Source organism: Trichosurus vulpecula, chromosome 4, assembly GCF_011100635.1.
Source record: "Trichosurus vulpecula isolate mTriVul1 chromosome 4, mTriVul1.pri, whole genome shotgun sequence".
Lineage (NCBI taxonomy): Eukaryota > Metazoa > Chordata > Mammalia > Diprotodontia > Phalangeridae > Trichosurus > Trichosurus vulpecula.
Genome location: NC_050576.1, coordinates 395,858,206 through 395,882,039, shown reverse-complemented (window position 1 = coordinate 395,882,039; position 23,834 = coordinate 395,858,206). Strand labels below are relative to the sequence as shown.

At 37.6% G+C, this 23,834-nt stretch overlaps 1 protein-coding gene across 1 annotated transcript in view; it reads right to left on the bottom strand.

Annotated features, from left to right (window-relative positions):
* LOC118846538 (sulfotransferase 1C1-like) overlaps positions 1-22,671 on the bottom strand; it is a 30,483-nt gene extending 7,812 nt beyond the window's left edge. The window contains exons 1-5 of the mRNA XM_036755201.1: positions 22,384-22,671; positions 17,027-17,221; positions 14,590-14,718; positions 7,433-7,530; positions 546-672 (exon numbers count right to left, since the gene is read on the bottom strand). Coding sequence (XP_036611096.1) covers positions 546-672; positions 7,433-7,530; positions 14,590-14,718; positions 17,027-17,198 — 526 coding nt within the window. The 5' untranslated portion in view covers positions 17,199-17,221; positions 22,384-22,671. The remainder of the gene's footprint in view (positions 1-545; positions 673-7,432; positions 7,531-14,589; positions 14,719-17,026; positions 17,222-22,383) is intronic.
* Between the last annotated feature and the right edge of the window lie 1,163 nt (positions 22,672-23,834).

The following is a 23,834-nucleotide window of genomic DNA, read 5'->3' as shown; positions in this document are numbered from 1 at the left end:
AGATGGATGAGTTGCAATCTGTACTATAGGAAGAACTTTTCAAATCAGCGAGATTATAAATCCATTGGAGTGTTTATTCATAGAGGTTGAGCACAAGCTCTTTATGTTATACCAGGCTAATGTCTTCCTACTCATTTGATTCTTCCAACAACTGAGAAATAGGAATAAGAGGTATGATTCTATAAAATGAAGAAACTGAGGTTCAGAGACATTAAATGATTTGCCGAGGCCATATGGTAGTAACTAATTCTAGTAGAAGTACTAAGACTACTATAACTATGAAAATGCTAGCTTAACATATTCTAAACAAAGTTCTACATACAATAGGTTCTCGATAATTATTCTTGACCAGAAAATTATTTTGGAAAAGAAGTTATAAATAATTTTGATTCCACTTTGAATAGTTTGTAGAATCAGATTTTTGAGGAAGTCTGATTATAGTGCTGAAAACAGTAGGCAAATAGGAGTAGAAAACTTCGTCCTTTGATTAATACTAATGTCAGGTGATTGATGAATCATGTGCTCACAGATCTAGTTCCACTTACCTCTCCCATTCATGAATTCCTCAATGTATTCTTCCAAGGTACCAGGGTCAGGTAACATTTTATTCATTCTTGAGAAATGGTAATAAGATATCAGGCAATCTTTTGCATTTCTTGCCACATAGATTATCTGCAGTGGATGCAGATGTAGATGAAGTCAATGAAAGACAGTGAAAATGAAAATAGGAGAGGGATGTTCATGTTTATTGTTAGCAAATATTTTAAAAACTATTTGTTTTTCAATTCAATTTTATTTCTGCTCTGAATTCTCTGCCCTCTCCATTGAGAATGCAAGAAAAAAAACTACCTCATTACAAATATGTAAAGTTAAGCAAAATAAATTCTTGCATTAGTCAAATCCAAAATGATGCCTCACTGTTCACTCTAAGTCCATCACTTCTCTATCTGGAGGCAGGTAGCATGTTAAATTATAAGTCTGCCAGAATTATGCTTGGTTATTTTGTTGATCAGAGTTAAGTCTTTAAAAGTTATCTTGCTTTATATAAGTTCTCTTGGGATCTGCTCCCTTCACTGTGCATCAATTCATACAAGTCTTCCCAGATTTCTCTGACACCACTCCCTTCATCATTCTTACAACACAATAGTATTCCATCACATTCATATACCTGTTTCCCCATATTCATGTTCTAGAATTTGTCATTTTCTCTTTTTTGGTCAACTTTGCCAATTTCATGGGTGCAGGATTTGGTTTTTGCTTCTCCAAATATTAGTGATTTGGAATTTTCTTTGGGTAAGGTTATTGATGACTCTTAATTCTTCCTTTGAAAAATTGCCTATATATACCCTTTGACTATTAATTGGCAAATGGCTCTTATTCTTTTAAATTTGCCTCAATTTTTTTATATGTAGCATATAAAAAGGCCTTAATCAGAGAAGCTTTCTACAAAGATTTCTTCCCAATTTCCTGCTTCTTTTCTAATTTTGCCTGCATTAGTTTTGTTCATACAAAAATTTTTAGTGTGTCCATTTTAAATTGTCTACTTTATCTCCTGTGAAGATAGACCTTTTATGGTTGTGAATTCTTCTACTAACCATAGATCTGACAGGCATCTATGATCCTTTAATTTGTATATAATACCAACATTCATTTTAAAATCATATACCCATTTGGAGCTTTTATCCTGGTGTATGGTTTGAGATGTTGGTTTATACCTAGTTTCTGATATACTGGTTTTCCAGTTTTCCTAATAAAATTTGTCAAATAGTGAATTCTTGCCCCAGTATCTGGGATCTTTTTTTTTATCAAACACTAGTCTTCTGTGTTCATTTGTGCATGTATATCTACATGTATATTTGTGTGTGCATATAATCTATTCCACTGATCAGGCTTGCTATTTCTTATTCAGTGCCAAATTATTTTAATGATTACAGATTTGTATTCTAGTTTGAGTTGAGTCGTGGTACTGCCACACCTTTTCTTTCCCATTTTTTCATTAACTTTCTTGATATTCTTGACCTTTGTACTCCCTCCACATAAATTTTTTTCATTTTTTAGTTATATAAAGTATTCATTTATTGCTTTTATTGGCATGACACTGAATGAGAAAATTAATTAAATTTATATTGTCATTTTGTTATGTTCACTTACCATGAGCAATTATTTTTCCAGTTATTTAGATCTTTCTTTATTTGTATAAGCATTTTGTAATTGTGTTTATGTACTTTCTAAGTGTCTTGACAGTTAAGACTCCCACATATTTTACACTATCTGTATTTATTTCAACTGGAATTTCTCCTTCATTTCTTCCTGTTGAGTTTTGTTGGTAATGTACAGAAATGCTAATGATTTGCATGGGTTTATTTTATATCCAGAAACTCTAATGAAGTTAATTGTTTCAATTAGTTTTTTCACTGTCTCTAGGATTCACTAAGAAAACTGTCATATTATTTGCAATTGTAATAATTTTGTTTTCTCCTTGACTGTGCTTACTACTTCAGTCTGTCTGTCTCCCTCCCTCTCTCTGTCTCTCTCTCTCTCTCTCTCTGTCCCTTTCTCTCTGTCTCTATCTTTCTCTCTCTGTCTCTCTCTCTGTCTTTGTCTCTCCTTCTTTCTCTTTCTGTCTCTCCATCTCTGTCTCTGCTCTTATCTGTGATAGCTTCAATTTCTAGCTCTATATTGAATAGCAATGGTGGTAATGGATGTCTCCACTTTGCCATTGACCATACTAGAAAAGCTTCAAGGTTATCCCCATTACAGGTAATTCTGGCTCTTGCTTTTAGATAGACACCATTTATCAAATTAAGGATGTTTTCAGCTTATTTCCATGCTTTCTAGGGAATGGATATTCTATCTTGTCAAAACCTTTTTCTGTATGTATTGATATAATACAATTTTATTATTCTTGTTATTAACATGGTCAATTATGTTTATATTTTTCCTAATACTAAACTAGACTTATATTCCTGGTATAAGTATATATAATCTGGCTATAATGTGTAATCTTTGCTGTACACATTGCTTATTGTACACCTGTTAGTTATGTGTTCATATGTTGCTGATATGTTACTATAGTCTCCTCAATATCAAGTTTAAACTTTTTAATAAATATTCATTAAAGAAATTGGCATATATATTTTTTTTGTTTTGACTCTCCCTAATTTAGATATAAAGACCACATTTTTGTCATAAAAGGAATGTGGGATTTTTTTCATATTTTCTCAAATAATTTGTATGGTATTAAAATTAGTTGTTCTTTAAATATTGATAGAATTTGCTTCTAAATCCACCTGATTCTGGCATTTTCTTCTATTTTTTCTGCCTTTTGACTTTGCTTTAATACTTCTTAAAGTCTCACAAATTCATTAGCTTTCCTTTGGCTCATTCTAACATTCAGGAAGTTATTTTTGGTAGTAAGGTTTTGATAAAGTTTGTACCTGTCTCTTGTTCCAACCTGTCAATTCTCTTTGCGTATCTTCCATAGTTTTCATTTCTTTTCCCATTTTTCCTCTTCTACTATCATTTGTTTTTTTTAAAAAAAAAAACCTTTTTTTAGCACTTAAACAGAACAACAATTCTGGCTTTATATTTTCTAGGAATTCTGGCTGAACTTCTATCTGTGCTGTATTTTTTTTTTGAGGCTTTGATTGACTACCTCAATTTATTCTCTTTTTCTGGGCTTTTTTTTCTCAGATTCTCTGTAGACATAATTATGTTTATGGTGGGATTCCTTATTCATTTGATTATTCTACCAGCCCACTTCTTGACTTTGGACTTTTTATTAGAGCTGGGCTCTGTGGACTTCTGGGGATGGGGGAAGAATGTCTGTGCTGAGCTTCTGTCCTTATGGGTCTGTCTACCACTTTCATATGGTATTAAGTGTTATGTTATTCCAGCATCTCAGGGACAGTTCAGTTTAGGGATGTACAAGCTTTCAGTGTTCCTATACCTTTCTGTTAGTCTTTCTAAGCTGACATGGGCTGAAAAAAATAGCTCAGTGTGGTCTTTTCCCTGGATTTTCTGATAAGAATTAGATTTGGTATGTTTTCTAGATTTTTTTTGAGTAGGAATAGTGGGGTAGCTAGGCTGTACTTCTTCCTTATACTCCATTTTTTTATTCCACATCCCTTACTTAAGATTGTTTAAAGACTTGGGGCACATGAGAGCTGGAAGTCTGTCAGATGCAGATGTAGACTATAATAGAAGGGAAACCTTTCCATTTTATCCATATGAGAATCTTTAGTATTAGGCAGAGGAGGAACAAAATATTTAGAATTTAGTGATCTGACAATTTCTCCATCATGAATTCCAACACTGTTGGTGAGTCTTCACTACCACTGCCCCTACAATTATAGGGTTAAAAAGATTCTTTAGAGCCTTAGTTGAATGATGAGTCCACTTGAGATATCTGTTTCACAATTTCCAAGTCATCTGTGGAGTGGATTGGTGCTTGGTGAGGGGTAAGGGTTGGGCTGGAGGAGGGAGGGAGGAGGGTGCTATCCTCATACTCTTCCCTAGCTGCTTCTGAGTCTAATTTGATCACCTGCTTTGACTCAGTGAAATCACAAAGAAGAGATGAAGGAACTCCTCACACTTTAATGAAAATCATCTTCACTTTTCCTAACAGAGGCTACTATTCTGTGTCTCACTACTCCACCAATCTCTGATCCTTAGAAGCAGTATTTAACATCAGAAAGAGGACTAGATTTGGAATTGGGAAACTAGATTTCTAATCTTAACTTACACCCCAATTTTGGCATCTTCCTCCTCCTGCTTCTTTATGCTCTGCCTTCTTTGGTCCAAATATTCCCATTGCTCCATCATGATTATATATTTTACTGTGTGAATCTGTTTGTCTTCTTTCATACAATGTGGATTAGTGACAATCACATTCAGTTCCATCTCAGAGTGGCCACCCGTGTCACCTTGGCAAGCCACTTCACTTTTCTCTCAGCCAGAAAGGGTTCCTGGGATTAGACTAGATGACCTCTTAAAGCTACAGTATATGAGGAGAAAGTTGTAATCCTGATAACCACAAACACATGTATGTTTCTATATACTTATATCATACTTCTAGGTAGCAAACTAATACTAATAGGTGACATTTATATAATGTTTTACATACTTTAGCTCATTTCATAATAATCCTATGAGTTAAGTACTAGGAATATTATAGGTATTGTTATCCCAAATTTACTCATGAGGAAGCTGAAACTCAGAGAAATTTAGTGCCTTTCTCATAGTCACACAGCTAACTAATGTTAGTATTTGCATCCAGATCTCTTGTGATTCCGTGTCCAGTACTCTTTCAACTTCCTCCTTAGGAGGTAACAATTGATAAATAGAGGATAAAAACAGGCAGTTCTCAAAGGAATAAATCCAGGCTATTAATAGCCATATAAAATGTTTCAAATCATTAATATTGAGGCAAATGGCAATTGAAGCAACTTTTAGGTTTCTTCTTACACCAATCAGATTGGTGAGGTTAACAAAAAATGACAATTATCAGAAGGGCTGTGGAAAAAGGGGCATGTTGAAGAAGCTGCAAATTACTACAACTGTTCTGAGAAAAAATTGAAACTATTCCCCCAAAGTTACTAACAATGCATACCTTTTTACTCTGCAATACCAGTACTAGGCTTATGCCCCAAAGAGATCACGGAAAGAGAAAAACAAAAATACTGATAACGGTTCTTTTTTAGTGGACAAGAACTGGAAATTAAAGGTATGTTCATCAATTGGGGAATGGCTGAAGCAAGCAACATAAATGAATGCAATGGGATAATAATATTCCCTAAGAAATGATGAAATGAATAGATTCAGAGAATAACTATGTTTCCAGAGGACAAATGATGAAGAATGCTACCTATGTCCTGACAGGGAGGTGATAGCCTAATAATGCAGAGTGAGAGACACATTTCTGAACATAACTAATATGAAAATTGCTTTGCTTGACTATACATATTTGTAACAAAGGTTTTATTATTTTTTTCTTACTCAGGGATGAAGGCATGAGGAAGAGAAAATATATGCTTGGTATTTGAAAAAAATTAAAATTTAATTAAATAAAAAATAAAAACCTCTTCATATCTTAATTTTGAATCACTTATTACATTTGCTCACCAAGGACTGATCACAAGTCAAGACAGAATGACTGAACAGTGATTTTATCGGTTTAGAATTCTCAGGTGAAGAGACTCTTTCTGTTTCTGCAGGTTAGCACCTGTAAGGCCAAGCAAAGTGGGACTTTTTGTTGTCTTTTGTTTTGGAGTGCTTCTCAGCACTAAGGCAATGGAATGCCTTTGACTGAGTCTTGCCTTTGTTTGTAGAAAGGCCCACACCCTTTTGCTAATTAGGTCAAGAGAGGTGTGAAATCCTCAAGAAGTCTGAAGCCCTTGAGAGGTGTGAAACTCTCAAGGGGTGTAAAGTGCTCTGACCCTGAAGAAATATACATACATACAAATATATATATATATATATATATTCTGAGGTTAGCATTTTGTTTAGGGGCTCACTCATTGGAAGAGTATTGGTATGCAGACTCTGGGTAGCCGTTAAGGAGCCCCCCCTGGCTTTGAAAACCCAGATGTTGATGCTTCTCTCTTTCGTAACTATGTATGTATAGCTTTGGTCAGACAGCTTAAAGGCTGTCTGTTGATTTGTGTTATTTAGTGTGTTTATATTTTCCTTGTTTGTAATTTCTGTTTGTATTTGCTCTGAAGTTCAGGATGCTGACTTTTCTCCTGAACTAAGTGAATGATATGTGTATGTTTGAGTAAAGTAAGATTGTAAACCCCTTAAAGTCACTTTCCTTAGAAAAGCAGATCAAAGAACTTGTGCTAGCAGCCCTCCTGTGTGCTGGTGTTTTTGGTCTTATACCCCCACAGCAACTACTAGTAGCATTTTGTTACAGCACCTTCTTGTCGCCTAAGAGTTTTAAAGAGCTGCTTGGTGTACTGAGAGGTTAAATTACTTGTCCAGGGTCCCACAGCTTGTATATATCAGAGGCAGGACTTGAAATCTGGTCTTACTACTACTTAAGCCTGACTCCCTAATGATTTCACCATGATACCTCTCCATACATGAGCAGATATTTCTAAATTTTGTTGCATTTGTTGCAAGGTCTTCCTTCTTCCTCCACACTCATCCTTTGAATTGTTTTCTATATACAAAGTTAAAGAAAATGTTAAGAATAAAACAATGTGGGAACCTGACCCAAAGACAGTCAATGAGAGAAGACTCTCGACTGGAGAACTCCACTCTCAGTACACAGAATGATGAAAATTGGATGCAAACTCTTGGCATGGTAAAGATATAGCTGACTACCATGCATAGCCACTATAGGCTTCTTTTTAAAAAAGACTTGGTTGCTATTCTTTAGAATGTAAGTTAATACTGAACAAGGCAGATTTGAATTACTGGCTGATCTTACCTTTGAGTTTTGTTCCCAGAAGGATGGTGGTAACATTTGGACAGGTAGATGTGTTTTCAGTGTCCTTGGAGAAGGCATTTTAATAGCTAGATCCAGACCTGCAAAATAGTGTAGTGTCATTCAGATGTCATTCAGATTCCCTCTGCTATATAGTTTTGTGTAACTGTATCACAGGTATTCCAAAGATGTTTTTAATGTATATAAAGTGATCATTTTTGACTCTTTTGTCCTTCTTCCTGAATACCAATGATAGTAATAGCTAGCATTAATGTAGCGCATTAAGATTTGCAAAGCACTTTACATATATTAACTCCTGTGATCTGAAGATGATTTACCATCAATGGCAGCAGCAGCACTAGTGGTACAGTTGACATAAACCAGCAGATAGTTCTCTGCTCCTTCATGTAAGTGCACCATCATCAGATATAAGGTAGTTTGGGGAACCAGGGAAATATATGAGATCTGTGTCTTTACATGTCATTTGAGAAATGCTTGACTATCCATTGGACTAATCCAGCCCTAGAATGGGGAACAGAAAGAAGGTAACAGAAGAGAAGAGGCCTGTACTTTTAGAGGAAGGCGGGTATATTGTTGGATTTCAGTAGCTCTGACCTATGATCGATGGGTACATTGCTTATCCCATGGATATCCTAGTAATTCAGTGGTTTTGAAACTGACCAGAAATATATGTGACTGCAGACTTTATTAATTTAATGATATAATTAAATTTAGCCTCTATTATAATTGCTAGTAGATCCAAATCTGCCAGCATGATGTCAGAGAGGAGTAAGTTATACCATCCATGGTAGTAGGGGGTGGCTGATTAGGATCTTTAAGCTAGTTCAAGTGTGCTTGCTTCGCAATAAGGGAAAATTTTTTTTAACTAAAAATCTCAGTTTGGGCTATTTATGGCCAATAGACAGCATGCTGGATGGTAAGATTTTAATCTTTATTCCTAAGATACTTTCAATTTTCTAAACCTATACTGCCATATGTGTGTATGCATGTATACGCACATGTAAATATGCATATGTGTTTATATATGTAAACATACATGTACATAATACACATATGCATACACACAAAGATACATGTTTCTCTACGTGATTTATTTAAGTGTAAGTTGTGGGGCCTAAACAGTATGGTGTGCAGTAGGATGACATCACTGTTTTCTGAATCATTAGTATTGTGTCTTAATCCCACGTGGTTTTTGTATTATCAATGACATGGCAATAGTAAATGCGTTCCCATTTTAAAGAGGGTGCTTCAGGACTACCCCAACCAGTGCATAAACTTTGAGTTACTTTCTTAGAGTAAAAATCTGTGATGATCAATATAGTACAGGATAGAGAGGAACTGGGACAGAACAGACCCAACCTGTTTCATTTATAGATCACGAATGTCAGGCATACACCTTCTCCTCCCTCATTTACTGCCTTCTTTTTGTATTGAAGGAAATGAGGTAAAAGAAAGGAAAAATGTATCAAAACTGCCTGGTACTGGTTAAGAAACAGGGGTGTGGATCAGTGGAATAGGATAGGTACACAAGTAGGTGAAATCAACAAGTTTAGCAATCTACTCTTTGATAAACCCAAAGAAGCCAGTTTCTGGGCTAATAATTCACTATTTCACAAAAACTGTTGGGAAAATTGGAAAATGGTAGGGCAAAAACTGGGCATAGACCAATATCTTACACCATATACCAAAATAAAGTCAAAATGGGTTCATGATTTAGGAGTAAAAGTTGATACTCTAAGTAATTTGGGAAAGCATGGAATAGTTTACTTATCAGATTTGTGGAAAAGTAAAGAATTCATGACCCAACAAGAGATAGAGAGCATTACAAAATGCAAAATGGATAATTTTGATTATGTCAAATTGAAATGTTTTTGTACAAAAAAAAGCCAATGCAACAAGAATTAGGAGGGAAGCAGAAAATTGGGAGAAAATCTTTGCAACTAGTATCTCTGATAAAGGCCTCATTTCTAAAATATACAGGGAGCTAAGCCAAATATATAGGAATACAAGCCATTCCCCAATTGAGAAATGGTCAAAGGATATGAACAGGCAGTTTTCAGAGGAAGAAATTAAAGCTATCTACAGGCATATGGAAAAATGCTCTGGATCACTGCTGATTAGAGAAATGCAAATCAAAACAACTCTTAGATACCACATCTCTCCTGTCAGATTGGCTAAAATAACAAATCAGGAGAATGATAAATGCTGGAAAGGATGTGGGGAAATTGGAACATTGTTGCATTGCTGGTGGAGTTGCGAGCTGATCCAGCCATTTTGGAGGGCGGTGTGGAACTATGCCCAAAGGGCTATAGAAATGTACATACCCTTTGACCCAGTAATACCACTTCTAGGGTTGTATCCCAAAGAAATCACGCAAGCGGGAAAAGGACCCATATGTACAAGAATATTTATAGCAGCTCTCTTTGTGGTAGCCAAGAATTGGAAAGCAAAGGGATGCCCATCAATTGGGGAATGGCTGAACAAGCTGTGGTATATGAAGGTGATGGAATACTATTGTGCCATAAGAAATGGGGATGATGCAGACTTCATAACAACCTGGAAAAACCTACACGACATAATGCTGAGTGAGCGGATGTAACCAGAATGGCTTTTGTTTTCTTTGAATGACTCAGTTTACCTCATTGAGCTTCCCTGGACGCTGGGGCTTGCTCTTCCGGGGCAGGACCAGAACTTCCTGTGTGATGAGTCATGGGGCTGGCTGAGGGGAGGTGTTAGCTCCAGAACCTGGTCTACCCTAGGGGGAGGAGCCAACTCAGGAACCAATCGGCCCTGGTCATTTGGGCGGAGCTTGATGATGTCAAAAACTCTATAAGAGGGGAGAGGACAGCTTGAAGATCCTCTCTCTCTTCCTTTTCCGGTTGGAGCCAGCGACAGTTACAACGACCGTTACAGAGGCAGTTACGACAGTTACATCGTCAGTTTCAGTTGCAGCTTCAGTTACAGACAGAGACACAGCTGAGGCAGGAGCTGCCAGTAGCAGAGCTGATCTACGGGAGGAAGCTGAACAAAGACTTCAGGCCAGTGGGTAATCTTATTACCATCGAGGGGGAAGCATGATTTTGCTTTACGCAATCATGCTTCTCTGTAGCCTCCTGGTTACTCTTGCAAGGCGTACTTATTGGGCCTGGAAGATTTTGATCAACATATCAAAATGGGGCTTCTGGTTCATGGGTTGGTTACTGTGGAGCCTAAATAAATGTTTTGATTCTTCTGCCTTCTACTTTGAGAGTTTCTTATATCCGGCGGTTCCGAACCTTTCAGACATGTTTATGATCCTCTTTGAGATTATAAACTCTGCCCTCCTGATACATTTGGCGTCACGAACAGGATCGCTAGGTATAAGATCTCTATTTAGAAGCAGAACAATTTCAGAGGAAGAGATGAATATCCCAGGATGGGAGGATCCATTTTATTCCTCCCTAGCAAAAGAATTGGCTAAAAAAGCTGGACCCTGTGAAAACTGGGAACCAAGGCTACGGAAAGGAGATCCTAGGGATTTGGAAAAGTGTTTACGAGAAGTTGGGATTCAGTCAGGGGCATCACTATCTAGGCAAAGCCGGATAGTGTTATCAGCCTACCGGCTAGTATACGAAAGATTGAGATTAAGTGAAAGACATGGGGGCACTCCTACCCCACAGGAAGAAGAGGAATCTCAGATAGCAGGAGACCAAACTGACTCAAATGAGAACTTTTCTATTAATGTGGCTAAGAGCAACAGGAGACCAAAAAAGCCCAGAGTGCATTTCAACCCAGCCCAGAAAGAGCCTGACTGCCTGCTTCGTCCTAGCCATGGTGGCAGAGGAAGTGAGTGGGGAGAGAATGAGACAATGTTAGGGGCTGAGGCACAAAACACTACTGGGGTTCAGGATGTGCCTCACACAGAGAATAGGAGATGGTTAAATGATCAGACAAGGGCTCGACCCATACAAAGGAGGAAGACAGAAACCCGAGGTGAAGATTCAGTTACAAGGGAAATTCAGGAAGATTTCTCACCGCAAGAGGTCACAGATATTTTGAGTAGATTCAGCCAAAGAATAGGAGAACCATTGATATCTTGGATGGTAAGACTCAGTGATCAAGGGGCCGGTGGAATATCAGTAGATGGGACAGACTGCATGAGATTCATAGGTATCAGCCATGATCCTCTAGTTCAACAAGCTTTTAGGGAACATCATCAGCAAGGAGATGGTGATAGCGGGACTACTCTGTTGACATTAGCCGCTGTGGGATGCAATAAGAGATATGCTACTGATTCTATGTGACCCACTGAGCACAGACCCTGGTATTCACTTAGAGATTGTATCATGAGACTAAAGGAGGAGGTAATGAAGACTGCCATTATGACAGGAACTGCAGACAAATATTACAATGATTCAATGGAACTGCCTCATAGGAATTTAATAATTAGGACAGCTCCCCCTGCTTATAAACAACTAATTTTGAATTTATTACTTGGAGAAGTAGGGAGCCGTCTTACAACAGTGATAAATAAGATTTTACAGTTACATGACTTAGGTGACTGGGGAGGGGATAGATCTCCTCAAGAGAGAAGGGTGAATAACCAGCAAACTTGGCGCCAAAGGAGAGTAACAAGGAAAGAAATGTTTACTGCTTTATTGAGAGCAGGAGTAGGTTTTGAAATGATAGATGGAATTCCAACCAATGAATTATACAGAATGTATAGAGGACTTGATAACACGAGAAATAGGGAAATAAGAACTGCTCCTGCAAGCCTACAAGCCACTCAGACTGAAGGTGACCTTGTGTGATTAACGGATGAAAACTTGTACATTTGGGGAAAGGCTGGGAGGACAATCTTAGTCTATATCTAGGGTGGGATCCTCTTGGCTTCCTCATTATGTTCCTTTTGAAAAGAAAAATTTCCCACCTGAGTTTGGCTCTGATGTTGGATCTTTGCATAATTGAAATCTCAACCAAACTTGAGATGATTTTATTTGAAGAATTATAGTCCATACTTGTCTATTCTTTTTGTCCTTTGTTTTGGCTAACCTTGTTGCTAGTTTTGTTTCCTTCAGGCTTAAGCACCCTGCACTTTCTGGTGACTGCCTAAGCATGTAGCATTCTTGGAATTCCTGCCAGCTTGTTAAAGAAATGACCTCTGGAATGGGACTTTTTGGGGGCAGGGCCATCTCTACATCCAATTTCAGCATGAAGAAGCTATGGAAAATGAGACCTTCACCCCTCACCCCAAGATTTTGAGCCCCAATCGTTCAAGGGGGGTGGAAATGATGATAGTGTTCTGTTTACTTATTTTGTGTTATCCTTGCTGTGTTGTTTTATTGTTATGATATTATTGATCCTATGTAATGGATACAAGGATTTAGGGGTGGACATTTGAATTGTTGATAATTGTTTTGGGGATGATTGATTGAAGAGATTATTTTGCTGGGATCTAGGGGTGGATCGCATTTGAATCGTTAACCAATGTTTGGGAATGTCACTGAATGATATGTTTTGCTTTATAATGAATGATATGTTTTAGTTTCCTTTGTAATTGGATCACAATGTATGTTCTAGGATACATGGCTGATTAGATTATGTATCCTATAACAAGGGGTGGAGTGTAACCAGAATGGCTTTTGTTTTCTTTGAATGACTCAGTTTACCTCATTGAGCTTCCCTGGACGCTGGGGCTTGCTCTTCCGGGGCAGGACCAGAACTTCCTGTGTGATGAGTCATGGGGCTGGCTGAGGGGAGGTGTTAGCTCCAGAACCTGGTCTACCCTAGGGGGAGGAGCCAACTCAGGAACCAATCGGCCCTGGTCATTTGGGCGGAGCTTGATGATGTCAAAAACTCTATAAGAGGGGAGAGGACAGCTTGAAGATCCTCTCTCTCTTCCTTTTCCGGTTGGAGCCAGCGACAGTTACAACGACCGTTACAGAGGCAGTTACGACAGTTACATCGTCAGTTTCAGTTGCAGCTTCAGTTACAGACAGAGACACAGCTGAGGCAGGAGCTGCCAGTAGCAGAGCTGATCTACGGGAGGAAGCTGAACAAAGACTTCAGGCCAGTGGGTAATCTTATTACCATCGAGGGGGAAGCATGATTTTGCTTTACGCAATCATGCTTCTCTGTAGCCTCCTGGTTACTCTTGCAAGGCGTACTTATTGGGCCTGGAAGATTTTGATCAACATATCAAAATGGGGCTTCTGGTTCATGGGTTGGTTACTGTGGAGCCTAAATAAATGTTTTGATTCTTCTGCCTTCTACTTTGAGAGTTTCTTATATCCGGCGGTTCCGAAACTTTCAGACATGTTTATGATCCTCTTTGAGATTATAAACTCTGCCCTCCTGATACAGCGGAGCAGAGCCAGGAGAACATTGTGCACAGCCACAGATATGTGGATTCCGTGAGGACCAACCCTGACATACTGCGCTTCTCTCAGCAACCTAAAGGGGCAAGGACAACTCCAGGGGACTCACGATGGAGAATGCTATCTTCATTCAGAGAAAGAACTGCGAAGTTTGAATACAGACTGAGGCACACTACTACATGCTCGCCTTTTCTGCTTCTCTTTTGTTTTTGGTTTTGGGGTTTTTTTTTGTTTTGTTTTTTTTGGTTCTGTTTCTTCTTTCTCATGATTCATTCCATTGGTCAAAATTCTTCTCCACGACTTGACTAGAGCATAAATTAATTCAATGCGAAGTTATACATGACAGTTATATGAGACTTCATGCCGTCTTGGGGAGGGAGGGGGGAGGGAGGGGAGAAAAACTGGAACTCAAAACTATGTAGAACCGTGTGTGGTAAACTAAAAATAAATAAAAAATAAATTAAAAAAAAAAAAAGAAAGGAAAAATGTAAGAGAGTTGGATGGAAGTACATCAAAATTTAACAATAATACGTATCTCTGAACATAAATGGGACAAACTCACCAATATAATTGAAAAGCGTATCTAAGTACAATAGAAAAGAATCCATTAATGGCCTTTTTAAGAGTTCTGTGGTAAAGAAGAGTGTTATACTGATCCATAGGCACATATTTTTAAGACAGGAGGCTGAATTGTGATTTTGGAAAGAGCTATTTTTCAGAAGAGGCTAATGGCTTCAGGGCCCTAATTCTGAGGCCAATCCAATTTTACTTGAGCAGACTTACCAGAGGGGAGAGGTGGAGGTAGAGTCCACTCAATAAAAGGATGCCTATAAAAGGTGTTAGCTCGTTGGCACTTCTTTACATCCCCATCATTTTGGATCATATCCACAATCTCTTGTATCCAGGTTGTACCTGGAAGAATTTGGAATATGCTTTAATCTACCTGTTTAAATTATGCTATAACCCTGTGTAATCCATTTATTCATTCATCAAATGAAAGCACTTGCTGTCTCCAAGGCATTATATGAGAAATACAGTATGAAATAATATTATGAATAATAAAACCCATATATTGTGAAATAAAAGATTCATTCAATTCATTCAATAAGCATCTAATAAGAACTCATTATGTATGGAACATGGTGCTAGGCTCTGGGAGAGATGTAGTGTACAGTCTACTGGAAGGGTAAGAAAAAAAAAAACCCACAAAGATAAATAATACACAATAGTCCTGAATAGAAAACTGCAAAACAAACTATCTTATAAGGGGATGGTCATTACCGTGGTGGGGGAGGGGGCAGGTGTATTCAGAGAATGCTTTATAACACCATTGGACTTTAAAGAAAGGGTAAGAATTCAATAGGTAAATTGAATGGGAAATAGGAATGGGAAATAGTTTTTTTTAAAGCCACAGAGGCAGGAAGATATCTGACACATCTAAGGAAAAGGCTGTTTTGTTTGTGGAGAGGGAGACATGAGTAGGGCATTTATGGTCCTCAAGGAGGGATATCTATCTTCATAAAAATAACTGGTAAAAGAGTCCTATAAAATGAGGGATGGAAAACAACATGGTGGAGAGCACCGCTCTTGGAAGCATGTGAGTCCTGATCTGTTCTAAGGGCATGTTTTGGTTTGTAGATGGAAAAATTCTGTTTTCGTTTTGTAAATCTGGGAGCTGAGATGGGGAAAAGGAATTATATCCTTCATACAGGAAATTCATTGCCCAGTCATTGGGCCAAAGAGGAATGATATGCATTTTGTTGCAAGAAGACAAAAGATACCTCCAACTTATTTTGTCATCTTCCTTGTTTACATTTTGCTATCTTCATTGGGAGGTTTTCCTTTGTAGCTACCTGTCATGTCAAGTAGCAGCCCATGGGATCCTTAATGGTAACACAACATTTATAATATATGTTCTGCATAGTGCCTTACATGTCTTAACAGGAGCTGTGACATTTTAGATATAGAACTGGCCCCATTGAAGTCTCACCTCTGACACTGACTGACTTTATCACAATCTAAGAGGACAGAGGGTGAGTGGATGCTGGTCCATTGTAAGCAGTCTTTTTCTTTTAGTGATGGTAATGAAAACAGGATCATCTTCTGACCTATATCTAACCTCTTTTTTCCACCCATTTAATCCAGGCCCTTCTTAACTCCCACCTAGGTTATTACAAAGGCCACCTCATTGGTCTCCCTGCCTAAAAGCCCTCTCTAATACAATCCATCTTCCACACTGCTACCAAAGTAATTTTGTGTTAGCACTAAGCTGACCATATGATTTCCCTACTCAGCCAGCTTCAGTGACTTCTCATTACCTCTTGGATAAAATAAAAACACCTTTTTTTGGCCTTTAATCCTCACACAATTTGAACCCAATCTATTTTTTCAGTCATTGCACAGTACATCTTCACTGGTGCTGTGTGAGCCAACCAAACTGGCATTCTTTCAGTTCTGACATTCCATCATGCTACACATGCCCTGCTAAAATCCACCTCATAGAGGATCTCTCTGCCTATAAGATGCAGTTCAAGTGCCATGTACATGACAGCTTTTCTTATCCCCCAACCATTAGTGCTGTCCCTCTCAAATGAGAAAGGGCAGATAACATAGTGCAGATGCAACAGCATCCAGCCAGCCACAGAAAGACAACCCTTTCTAATCCCTCCCAAACCTTACTCATTAGGAGTAGGGTTATGTAAACTAGACTGATGGGGTCACCTTTGCTTTATTCCATTTCATTCTGGAAAATGTAGCACAATTATTTTGTACAATGGATTCATGTTAATTCCAAAGCCTAATTTAGGGAAAATTGCAAATAGGGCCCTTCTGCGTTTTGCTTTCTCATCTCAACCTCCACTCTCCTTCTTCTAAGGAACACAATATGTTACCCTCTGGTTACTAAGATCTTCCCACATGTGCTTCAACTATTATCCTAAGTCTCATCCTCTACTGTTTCTTACTCCAAAATTATCTCTCCCTTTCTCTTCTTTCCTTCTAATAAATATCCCATTCCCTTAATTAAGAAGAGCTAACTGGGTGTTAGAATGAAAACACAGAGTTCTTGGGTTTAATGGGAATGAGCAAAGCTAGTAGAGCAGTATTTGACATTTTGCTTAGGGCCAGCTCCACAATAAACATGAAATCAATTAGAAGCCTGTTTCCTTCTGACTTGATAAAGCTAGATTCATCCATATTACTTTGATTTCCACATACCTACCTGCTTTTACATATGTTGCAATGAGCAGATCATCAGGCTTGGCTTGGAAGTTCCAAATTTTGTCCCAAATATCACTCATCATTTTGGTCATGAGTATTCCATTGATTTCTTTGGTTTCTGGTTTTTGGAACTCTTCATTCAGTTGGAGACCTTTCATCTTCTCAATGGACATGGTGTGATGAGACTTGCCAATTGCTTAAAGAAAATGTGCACCTTAGTCATTTTCCATAGTCAATCCAACAATCACTTTCTTACTGTTTCTTGAGAACACACAAGGAGTGTTTAGGGAATCTTCAACGGTTTTTAAAAATGCAAACCTGAGAGAAGCTAGGCTTGTCATACCTAGAAGCTTTTCCTATAATATTTTTGGTAGTTCTTGGTTGGTTGAGCGGTTTTCTAGTCAGGAGACCATGGTTTTGTCCAGCAAGCTAGAGTTGGGGCTGACCTTAACTGGAGGTGAAGCACATGGTGCCTATGCCTTCAAAAATATACTGTTTACTGATAGTTGAAATTTCCTGAAGAGGAAATATTTTTTCCTCTTGAAATTAGAGATAAACCTCAAAAAGAAAAGAAACACAGTGTCTCATATCTGTGTATGTATATTTAGGTATGTATATGTGTATGTATACACACACACACATACTCATATGCTTTGAAGCAGCTATGTGATCTTACACAAGTCTCTCTGGGTGTCATTTTCTTTAGACAAATGAAGAAAATTATAAAAATTAAGAATGGAAGCTATGGTAGAAAAAAAATCTAGTCTATTTTCCTCATTTTATAGAAGATGTGAAACATAAGGCCCATAAAGGTTCAAGTGAATTGGCTAAGGGCCTACAAGTATCAGAGGCAGAGTTTGAACCCTATTCCTTCCTATTTCAGTAATTCATGCAGATTAAAATTGATGTGTTAAAAATATAAGAATTGATTCAGAAGACAAATTTTATCCTTGGTGCCCCTTTCTCCACTTTTATCGCCAGCTCTCCCTTCTTCAACCCCATCCTTACTTGCACTCAGTAATTTCATGCTCTCAGTTTCCTCTTTCATAAAATGAGTTAGCTCTAATCATGCAAACTATCATCTTACAGAATAACATTCCCCCATTAGATATTCATTGCTCCCTAAATAGGGCTTGGAAGACTTTAGGATGCTGCATTATTATCAAAGAGGCCATAGAGATCTGGTCTTGGAGACGTAGGTTCAAGTCTTGCCTGGAATATATACTGTCTGTGTGACACGGGTCAAGTCACTTAACCTTTCAGTGATCTAAACAACTTTCTAATACTATAACTCATAGATAAGCTATCTGCCTACATTGGTGAAGGGAATGTCTTCCCTGGGAGTTCCCTATATCAAAATCATAGTTTCAGCATCCTAACCAATTTGCTACAAAGCCTGTGGACTTTGATACTCTGCTAGCTCAGGGTTCTTAATCTGGGGTCTGTGAAATTTTCTTAAACAATTTACATATTCTGACAACTATATTTCCATCATAATCCTATGTATTATATTTGCATCTCAAAATATAATTCAAGAAAAGGTCCATAGGTTTCACCAGATTGCCAAGGGAGTGTGTGACACAAAACAGTTAATACCTCCTATTCTGTGGGATAACAAACCCTGTTACTCACAATGGCAAGAAATGAAGTTACAGCCATCATCTTCATAAACTATTTACTTCTATATAAATGACCCAAATTTACAAAATTTGGTGGACCATTGGTCACTAGGAGGAAAACTGGAGATCACACCAAACTAAATTGGCTCTTTATGATAATTAGAATTATTCAATCACATTAGGCTTATTTACATAGTATAAAAACATGCATTCAGCAGGGGTTGTTATGCTTAGGTCCATGAAATTGTTTTAAAATATGTTATGATGATTGCATTCCAAACAATCATTTTCCTTTGTAATATATTTCATTTTATGGATTTAAAAACATTCTGAGAAGAGATCCATAGGTTTCATCAGACTCCCAAAGTGATCCACAACACACAAAGATTAAGAACCCTTGGGTTAGATGATCTTCTAGGTCGCTTATTAGACTCTAATATTCTATATTACATAATATCACCTCCCTCCCACCCCAAATCGTGACTTGATTTTGTAATCAAAGAGGAGAGTTAAGTGATTTGCCCAAAGTCACATAGCTAGTACGTATCTGAGGCCAGATTTGAACTCAGGAAAATTTGAACATCAAGAAGATGAGTCTTCCTGACTTTAAGACCAGAATTCTATCCACTGTGCCACCTAGATGCTACAATAAAATGAATAGGAAAGCTGAGATTCTTGTACTAGGCCTTTATGAACACTATGGAGACAGTCCTGGTAATTTGGAAAACTGAACTTGAGTATTGTGAAAAATCTCTGAACGTGAAAGACCAAATGGCAAAAACCAAAATTTAGAGTTAAATACAGATTTGCATTCTAACTGTTATAGGCAGAGAAACTTGAATCAATTGTCGAAACTCTGATTCTGACTGTGGTAACAGCTGATTATACACATATACACATGCAAACATTTGGGTCACCTAGCTGACTCAGTGGATAGAAGACCAGTCCTGGAGTCAGGAAGACTCATCTTTGTGAGCTCGAGTCTGGCGTCAGGCACTTATTAGCTGTGTGACCCTTAACTCTATTTGCCTCAGTTTTCTCATCTGTAAAATGAGCTGGAGAAGGAAACAGCAAACCACTCCAGTATCCCTGCCAAGAAAACCCCTACTGGGGTCATGACTGAAATGACTGAACAACAACAAAAATAATATACATTTACAGGTATACACATATACATGTGCATGTTCACAAACATACACATATATAATATGCATACCTATACAACCCATATATGAAAGAAAAAGGATTGCCATGCTTTCATAGATCTCTCTCTCTCTCTCTCTCTCTCTCTGTATATATATATATATATATTTATATAATATATATATGTATTCACACGCACACACATATATATACATACATATGTATATGTATGTATATATATATATTTTACCCATTTATAAAAAATGGCATCATCCTTTCTGTCTTATTTCATGACTATGAAGTTTAAAAGAAGATGGATTTAATTACATTTCTCTCTCTCTCTTTCTCTCTGTCTCTCCCTCTCTCCCTCTTTCTCTCTTTTTTGGTCTGCTTTAGAGTATGAGCTAACCAGATGGGGGCTTGTCTAACTTTATTAATTAATTAACAAGCATTTATCAAGCATCTACTTTATGTTCCAGATACTGCACTATGTGCTAGTATAGCAAGACAAATAGCAAGACTATGTGCTAGATACACCAAGACAAAAACAAACCAATCTCTGCCCCGAGCAGCCTCCAATCTAACAGATGTTCTGAGCAGCCCTGGTATTTACTAACTTTTCACTATTGTTACTGACACTATTTTCACTAAGGTCCCACCAAGCCAGAAAAGCTTCATATATGGTGCCCGTGATGAATTGTTTTCTGAAGATGACTGAGGCCCTGCTGAGATCAGAGAAGCACATCATTTGTGTGACTCACAAGAGAGTCTTAGTGAGAACTGATGCTGTCTTAATTCATTCTTACTCCTTCGATATAGGACCTGGTAAAAGTAGGAGAAGGATTATGCTACATTGAAATCACCTGTTCTCATACCAAAAGAAGTCAATGAAGATAAGGTCCTTTAATAAGTTTTAAGTAATAAAATTAAAGTCCCTTAATCTGATTTTTTTGACCAAAGAAATTCATGAACACGTCTCCAAAGGCAGTAATGAGCTTTTGAACTCTTTTGGAAGATTGAATTCCTATGTCAACACCATTTCATATCTTTTGAAATATTGAAATAATCCTATTGATCACAAATTTAAGTTGGAAGGCTTGATGTAATATTTGGTGAAGGAACTTGTTATTCTTTGCTATGAGGCAGTAAGCTGGTAAAGGCACTCAGAGGGAGGACTCAAACCATAGGTTTGTATAGGTTAATGATAATAATTTTTATATGCCCTTTTAAAGTTTACAAAGTGCTTTACAAATGTTGTCTCATTTTATCCTCATAACAACCTGGAATTTTTATTACCTTCATTTTATAGATGAGGACTCAGAAGTTGAAAGTAGTTCAGTGTCTTGTTCACAATCACTCAGTTAGTAAATATCAGAGGAGAGATTTGAACTCAGGTCTTGCTTGCTCCAAGCACTCTATGCTATTTGCTTAGGTTTAAGATATATTTTCTCTTATGTACATATGTGATATAGCTGAGTGTATTGCCTGCACTTTTACTCAGCCATGTAGCCTAAAAATGATGGCTAACACTTACATGGAGTTTTAAGTTTTATAAAACACTTTACATATATTTTCATTTTATTCTCACAGCAACTCTGTGAAGTAGGTGCTATTCTTCACATTTTATAGATTAAGAAACTGAGGCAGAGAGACATTATGTGATTTTTCCCAGGGTTGCACAGCCAACAAGTGTCTGAAGTGGGATTCAAATCTAGGGCTTCTTGACTCCAAGTCTACCACTCTGTCCACTATACCATGCTTAGTTCATTGAGTCATCTGTCTGTCTATACAATACACACATGCATGCACGCACGCACACACACACACACACAAATATACATATATATATATATATGTATATATATATATTGTGGCATATATATGCCACTTGGTATTTTTTAGGATCATAGGATCAAAGATTCACAGTTGGATAGAACATGAGAAACCATCTAATCCAACTCCCTCATTTTTTAAGTGAGGAAAATGAAGCCCAGGGATTTAAGTGACCTCCCCAAGATCATACAGATGGTTAATGTCAGAGGTGGGATTTAAACTCAAGACCTCTGACTCTTCCCACCAGGCCTAATTGGGGTGGTAGCATGAGCCAGGAAAGAGAAGTAATAGAAAAGGGTCAAATGTGATACTAGAGGAATTCTTCTGGCTCTTTACTTCACCATGTGTTTTTACTACATGCATTTATGGTTAAAAAGTAAAAAACAAACAAACAAAACATAAACACCCCCGTATTGGGCAGAAAAAGACAAGGCCCTTATCCATTGCGCAGCTTGGTCAGGAATGAAGGGTTAAGATAGCCGTCCATGAAATGTATTGCTGAGGGTCCAAGAATTTAGAAGACCTAATATTCCTTCCATGGAATTTTGGCACTTAGGTTGTTTCTCGCAACTATTCAATGGCTATTGAAAATTCAAGGGGAAGATATAGGAGAAATAGCCTTCCATTCACAATTTAGGAAAGTGTTTTCTTCCTAAGATGGAAAGAAGTTATTTAGCTTCATGTTCTTCTTAGTCTTTCCTGTTTTCATGCACTAACCTCCTAGGAGGAAAAAAAAAACAAACACAATACATACAATACTCACAGACTGGAGAGGTCTCTCTTGAATTCCCTTTGGTTTTTTTGACTTCTTTACTTTCTCTTGTAGGGGTTTTGAGTTTTGGGGTCTCTGTGCTGGGAGAGCAGTTTTGAGGCAAGACTTTTCCTTTGTTGAAATCACAGGCAGTCTGATATCATCAAAGTGATGTGTGACTCATCAAAGAGTCCTAGGAAGAACTACTCTTGTCTTAATCCTGTTGCTTATCCCCTTGATATATGAACTGCTAAGGAGGAAGAACGATCAGGTTACATTGAAATTACCTGTGCTCATACCAAAAGAAGGAGGAAGTGAACGAATGAAAGTCCCCTTAATAGGATAAGTTCACTCTTTTCATTGTGGTTAGAAGGAAACTTGGCTCTATTTGCCTTTTTGAGGAACCCTCTGCTTGTCAGGTCATATAGGGTTTTCCATCAATGATTAACAAAGGATTGAAAGCTATGGAAGTTAAAGCAATAAGAAAAGATGACATTTTCAGTGAGTTTAGTTTTGAAAGGTAGGTGAGATACAGAATAATAGTTTGGGATATTTTCTTCATTTAGAGTGAGACATTTTTAAGGAGAAAGTTTTTTAAAGGCGTTTAAGTATGGCTGACAACCATCTGGTTCCTTTAAATCCTCTCCCAGTCTTTTAAGTTCTTGTTCAATTTTTGGCTCCCATTTAAGTTATGAGACTTTTACTTTGAAGGTGCCCAGAAGAAAGACCGCTGCTCACCAGAAGTCAACACAAGCATTTCAGTTGCCGCTGTCTCTGCTGAAGCAAATCAAGATTAGAGCTCTTCGGATGGTCCAGAAAACAAATGCTCGCTGTTTGCCAGGACACTGTGGGCTTATACTATAACCAATTGATCTGGATCACTGACATTTCATTTTTTTTCCTGTCTTGTTCCCACCCGAGCCCCCAAACCCCCATTTCCTTGTAGGGAGAGTTATGCCCCAGATAGATTCCTTTAGTTATACAAGATTCTGTTTGTGAAATGAGATCATTGCCTCATTCACAATTCTTGTCTTTTTTATTTTTTTAAAGATTTATTTATGTTTAAAAGGTGAAAAAATAAAAACAAGAAACATATTTACTCCCTTACTTCCTGCATCCATAAAAGCAAACAAACACAAACAAAACAAAACAAAACAAACAGAATGTTTGAAAAGCAAGAAACAACTCATGGCTGCATGTTCACATATGCCCATTTTCTCTGAACACATAAACTGCTCAACTATTGAGGGAAATTTAAAAAAAAAGACTATGATCCATCATATTGATTATATGGGAGAGGGCAGGGGGTAGGAGGGGGAGGGAAGGCTGACGTTTGTCTCCCTATTTGGTGCATGTATGCTCTGCTTTTGTATAGTTTCATTTCTTTCCTCTTCTGCTTTTCATATCCCAAGCTTCTAAATGCTATTTGGGGGGCACAGCAGATAAGATTTGTTCACTCGGTG